The sequence below is a fragment of the Erigeron canadensis genome, chromosome 6 (assembly GCF_010389155.1).
Source record: "Erigeron canadensis isolate Cc75 chromosome 6, C_canadensis_v1, whole genome shotgun sequence".
NCBI classification, from domain to species: Eukaryota; Viridiplantae; Streptophyta; class Magnoliopsida; order Asterales; family Asteraceae; genus Erigeron; species Erigeron canadensis.
The window spans coordinates 30,068,515-30,073,113 of NC_057766.1; the positions used below are offsets into that span (position 1 = coordinate 30,068,515).

The following is a 4,599-nucleotide window of genomic DNA, read 5'->3' on the forward strand; positions in this document are numbered from 1 at the left end:
TCCACAATCAATGGCTGCCTTTCTGCCCCTCTTAGTTCTTCTATCACTCCCCAGGGCACCTGGAAATCGATAATACTATTCATCCCATGTTTTCTGTTTAATATACAGTGCAAAAGATATCTTGTTTATTAGAAAGATTAATAGAGAGAATTTTAATTACGTACGCCGAAGGTGGCTTGAAGAACATTGTCGTCAAACCCAAGTACTAAATCATGAACGCCAGTGTATGGTTCCGAAAATTGTTGTTTAGTCTGCAACATTTCCAAAATAATTGTTATTACAACTACTGTACCCAATCACAAGTTCACAACATAAGTGTGATCTAGACGGTCTTAACTCTACCCAAAAATAGAGAGACTGTTTCCAGAAGGTCACAAAAAAAAGAGTAGTATCACGTGGACGTGTGTGGTAACCATACATGTGTACGTGTTTATAAGGCGTGTTATTGATCATACTTGTAACTCCGTCTCTGAACCGGGGAAAATGGCATAAATCCGAAGTATTTGGGTCGTGTAGCCATAGCCATATTCAGACTGATCAGTAGACTGCGCATCGTTTTGTATGTAGAAAATAGTTTCAGATTCAAGTCTGTGAATGACTCCCCTCTGCAATGGTAATTGTTGGAGCTTATCGCCTTTTTCCGCATTCATCCAACTCAAGGTTCCATTGCCTAATCACATGTCGAATAATTCGATCAATCCAGTAAAATATAGAAGTCTCAATAAAGTAGCAAACGTACGTGGTATTAGTTTTCTTTGAATTACAAAGACACTTGGCTTAAACTTCACACATATTTTATTTTGACCTTTAAAGTCTTTTTTAATTAACTTTGACATTGAAAATTTTTATTATTATATATCAGTTTATAAAACTTATATCATTGAAAAGTATTTTAAAAACACAATTCAATATATATTGTATATCAAGTGTAATATAACACAACCGAAAACATTTATGGTCAAAGTTGAGAGAAAAAGACCTAAACAGTCAAGATATGACATTTAAAATGTTCCGGAAGGAGTACTTTTCATTCAACTAGCTAGCTGGTGCATTGTAGATATATGACACAATGTATACCTGAGTCCACATAGAAAAGCATTTCCGAGTGAAGATAAGTAGGCAAAAAAAGAGACCGAGGGTTCATGGTTATAAAATGGAGGTAATAAAACCCATTCTTGCTATCACTAATCTTAACAGCCGAGATTTCGCCAAACTCATTCGTCACCAAACTCGTCCTCTCGTCTTTCTTAACCGCTGGCCCGTCCCACACCGGTACCTGTTGCTCACCACCACCAACGCGTACAGCCGTTGTTACATGGGGAAATTCGAGAAAAAGTGGCACTAGAAAGAGTACAAAACAAATTGAAATAGACTTTGTTCTCATTTTTTCAAGTTTTTTGTTAAGTTTGTTTGTAGGGGATGTGATGAAGAGATTAAAAAGAGAGAGTTTAGTGTAACGTGGCATTGGGTTTTGAACAAGTGTATGCATAGATGGGTGCGCGTAAGTAGGTGTTGGATCACGGGTACGTGATTATCCTTTCTTGGAGCGATTTAACATTTTGCATGTATGCAAATGGTTATCGGCGAAATTTAACATTTTGCTATGTGTTCTATTCGGGCCTTGTTTTTGGAAGTGTATGCATGAAGTTATTTATCAAAATATGAGAATAAATATTGTGAAGTGTTTATGGGCATTGTTTTGGTTCTCATTATTACCAAAGTGAACATTAAATCGTGAATATTGTTTTGGTTATTTTATTATAAAACTTGTTATTTTGTGTTTTATATCACAGCTTAGATTTTTATATTTTATTTAACTCCATACTTTTATAGTATGTGATAACATAGTCGCAATCAACATCAGCTAGCTATTATTTTCTGAGTAAAACGTTTCGATTCAGCTAGCTATTGTCCCATTCAACTTTTTGTTGTCGATCCCGTAGTTTGTTAAATACGTACAAGTTAAAATACATTCCTCTTTTAAAGTTTTTGTGTGTGAGCTACATAAACTATCCCTGCAGTATTATAGTATATATAGAGTTTCCATATTTTGATTTTTGAGAATAATTTTTTTTTTAAGAACCATAAGAACTCTTAAAATATATATATTTGTTCATATGTTTTTTTTGTTCATTCACATGTGAAATGATATAAAAATGAATGTTGTAGAAGAAACTTTTTTAAGAAACCTTTAAAATAGTCTTTTGTGAACTTGTGGATGAATTTGTTCATGTTTTTTGTTCATGTGTGACAAACGACTATATATAAACTTTTGGAAAAAAAAATTATGCATATATAGGAATTCATGTAAAAACCATTTGAATTAAAAGAACTATGAGAACTTCTAAGTTATATATTGATGTTCATTTGTGAATGGTATATGTGAACGTATACGTTCACATATGAATTATCAAATTATACTTAAAATTACCCATGTTTATATATAAATAGTTCATATATTTTTAATCATAGTATAACTTGAATTTCGAGAATGAATGACAAAATCTTGCTAACGCGAGAAGGACTAAAAATGAGGTTTTTGATGTTATTGCCAGAATCTGTTGCCATTATCCATCCCTGTTACTTTCAAATTTTTAATCGTGTATTCCTTCTTTAAGTTGGGTTTAAGCTAATCTACCTGGGGCCCTGGGCTGCCATATAAAAATATGTGCCGTAGTTGGGCTTGAGCTAATTTACCTGATCGAAAAGTAGGTACAGTAGTTGGGCTTAAGCTAATTTTACTTATTTACCCGATCAAAAAGTATATGCATTTGCTACTTTTAGACAAATGCGGTTTGCTTAATTGCTTTTCCACAATATTCTTACATGATCCGTTCCAAATTTCTACTCTACTTTTCCTTTTTTTTTCTTCTCAAAATAATAAACTACATATACAATTCACCAATCAAAATTTGTTAGATAATAAACATCGTATATTTTTGGTGACACAGTGTACGTAATGATTACAATAATTTTGGAACGTCTAGTAGAATTTTATTACTTTCTTGAAAACTCATTAATATTTTTTCCATGACTCAAACATGTGATGATAGAGCCTTGAAAGTGTTGGCGGATTAGAGTTTTATGCTTGGAATAAAATTCTTTAGATCAAGCCATCTAATGATCCACAAACTTATGCATGTGAACTATCTCAATGATTACCGCATAATTCCATAAATACCAAGTAATCAAGAGTGGCAATAATAATTATAACGTACCAAATAAACTAGATTCTTGACTAGGTTAGCAATTTTCAGTTAACTAAGCATATGAAATATGTAAGCATATTGAATATATGTATTGTTAGAGAAAACTAGTGACACATGCAGATTAATATAATTTGTCTTTTATCATATTTTAGAAAACTTAGGGCTTCTAAACTTTTGAATTAATGGGTTTGATAAAAGATACTTAATACATTAAGTCAGAATAAATGTTTACTTTTTCGCTTAATAAACAAAAATAACCGTCAATTACCTGTATATAATTACTTAATCAATATATAATTATTGATCTATTTTATCAGTTAATCTACTTATTACTTAATAAGTACAAACATAAATAGGCCTAAATCTGTAATCATTATGACTAATATAGTCGATAATGATCTTTATACAAAATCATTTTATCAGACATACATCACACATCGATCTAAACTGACAATTAAAGATGTGTATATTTTTTGTGTATGACAAAAGAATTATGTGCGATCATCTCCCTAAGTTAATCCCTAATGAAATATGCTTAAATATACTTCATATTCTGAAGGGAGACATAATAATGACTTATTTCTTTTATGAAAATATCCATGATTGAGTGATTATTATTTTAACAAAAAGGGTAATTATGGCTCTAAAAACCCACATTTTCTTTCCTTCGTTTAAGAGCTGATAAAACTTTACGGCATCTTCCAACAAAACACATCTTATTATTGGTCAGGGGAACCTTATTGTCACACTAGTGTGTGTCTTTTAATCTGCTTTTTGTTGCTAATAATTGTGTTTGAAAATTCGATTTATTATCTACAATACAATTTGTAATTAATAACATATATTAATAACATTCGATTTGTATATATATACTAGTATGTTTTCCACTTGACATAGATTCTAAAATGGTACTCGTATAAATAAAATGGTACTATAATTTAACGGGTCAAATAATATTTGATTTAATTTGTTTATAGAACTTTTTATGATTTTAATGTTTGTGACAACTTCTATCATTTTAACACGCCATTACAAGCAAATACAGAATAAATGCCTAAAATTAACATACGTCGAAATCGACCGGATTGAAAACAAGGTAGATATCTTTTTTTCCAAAAGCAAAACCAATTTATCATCTATGGCCACATAAATGTTGTATGGTTACTTGTCCCAATAGAAGATAAAGAAAAAAAATACCCTTTCCTTTTCAGTAAACTACTCGTCCAAAACTATATTGCCAGTAATAACAAATTTCACATAATCATGATAAATCGTATATATATATTTATATTTTGGAGAAATGTTAGGTAAAACTTGTATTACCTATCTTAGGTAAAGCAGGGGGATTATGTAAAATTCAGGGGGAGGTTATGTAAAATTTAGAGTGAGC

At 31.1% G+C, this 4,599-nt stretch overlaps 1 protein-coding gene across 1 annotated transcript; it reads right to left on the reverse strand.

The window, feature by feature from the left end:
- Window positions 1-449: 449 nt before the first annotated feature.
- LOC122604673 (vicilin-like seed storage protein At2g18540) lies at window positions 450-1,384 on the reverse strand. The gene is made up of 2 exons (XM_043777545.1): window positions 1,078-1,384; window positions 450-670 (listed from the first exon to the last, which is right to left on the reverse strand). Exons 1-2 carry the CDS (start codon window positions 1,382-1,384, stop codon window positions 450-452), a joined length of 528 nt encoding a protein of 175 aa, XP_043633480.1.
- Window positions 1,385-4,599: the final 3,215 nt, after the last annotated feature.

Excerpts from the sequence above, each read along its gene's own strand:
- LOC122604673 (XM_043777545.1), bottom strand. The coding sequence starts at position 1,384 with ATGAGAACAAAGTCTATTTCAATTTGTTTTGTACTCTTTCTAGTGCCA. Across the intron at positions 671-1,077 it reads GCTTTTCTATGTGGACTCAG|GCAATGGAACCTTGAGTTGG; the intron begins GTATACATTGTG and ends ACATGTGATTAG.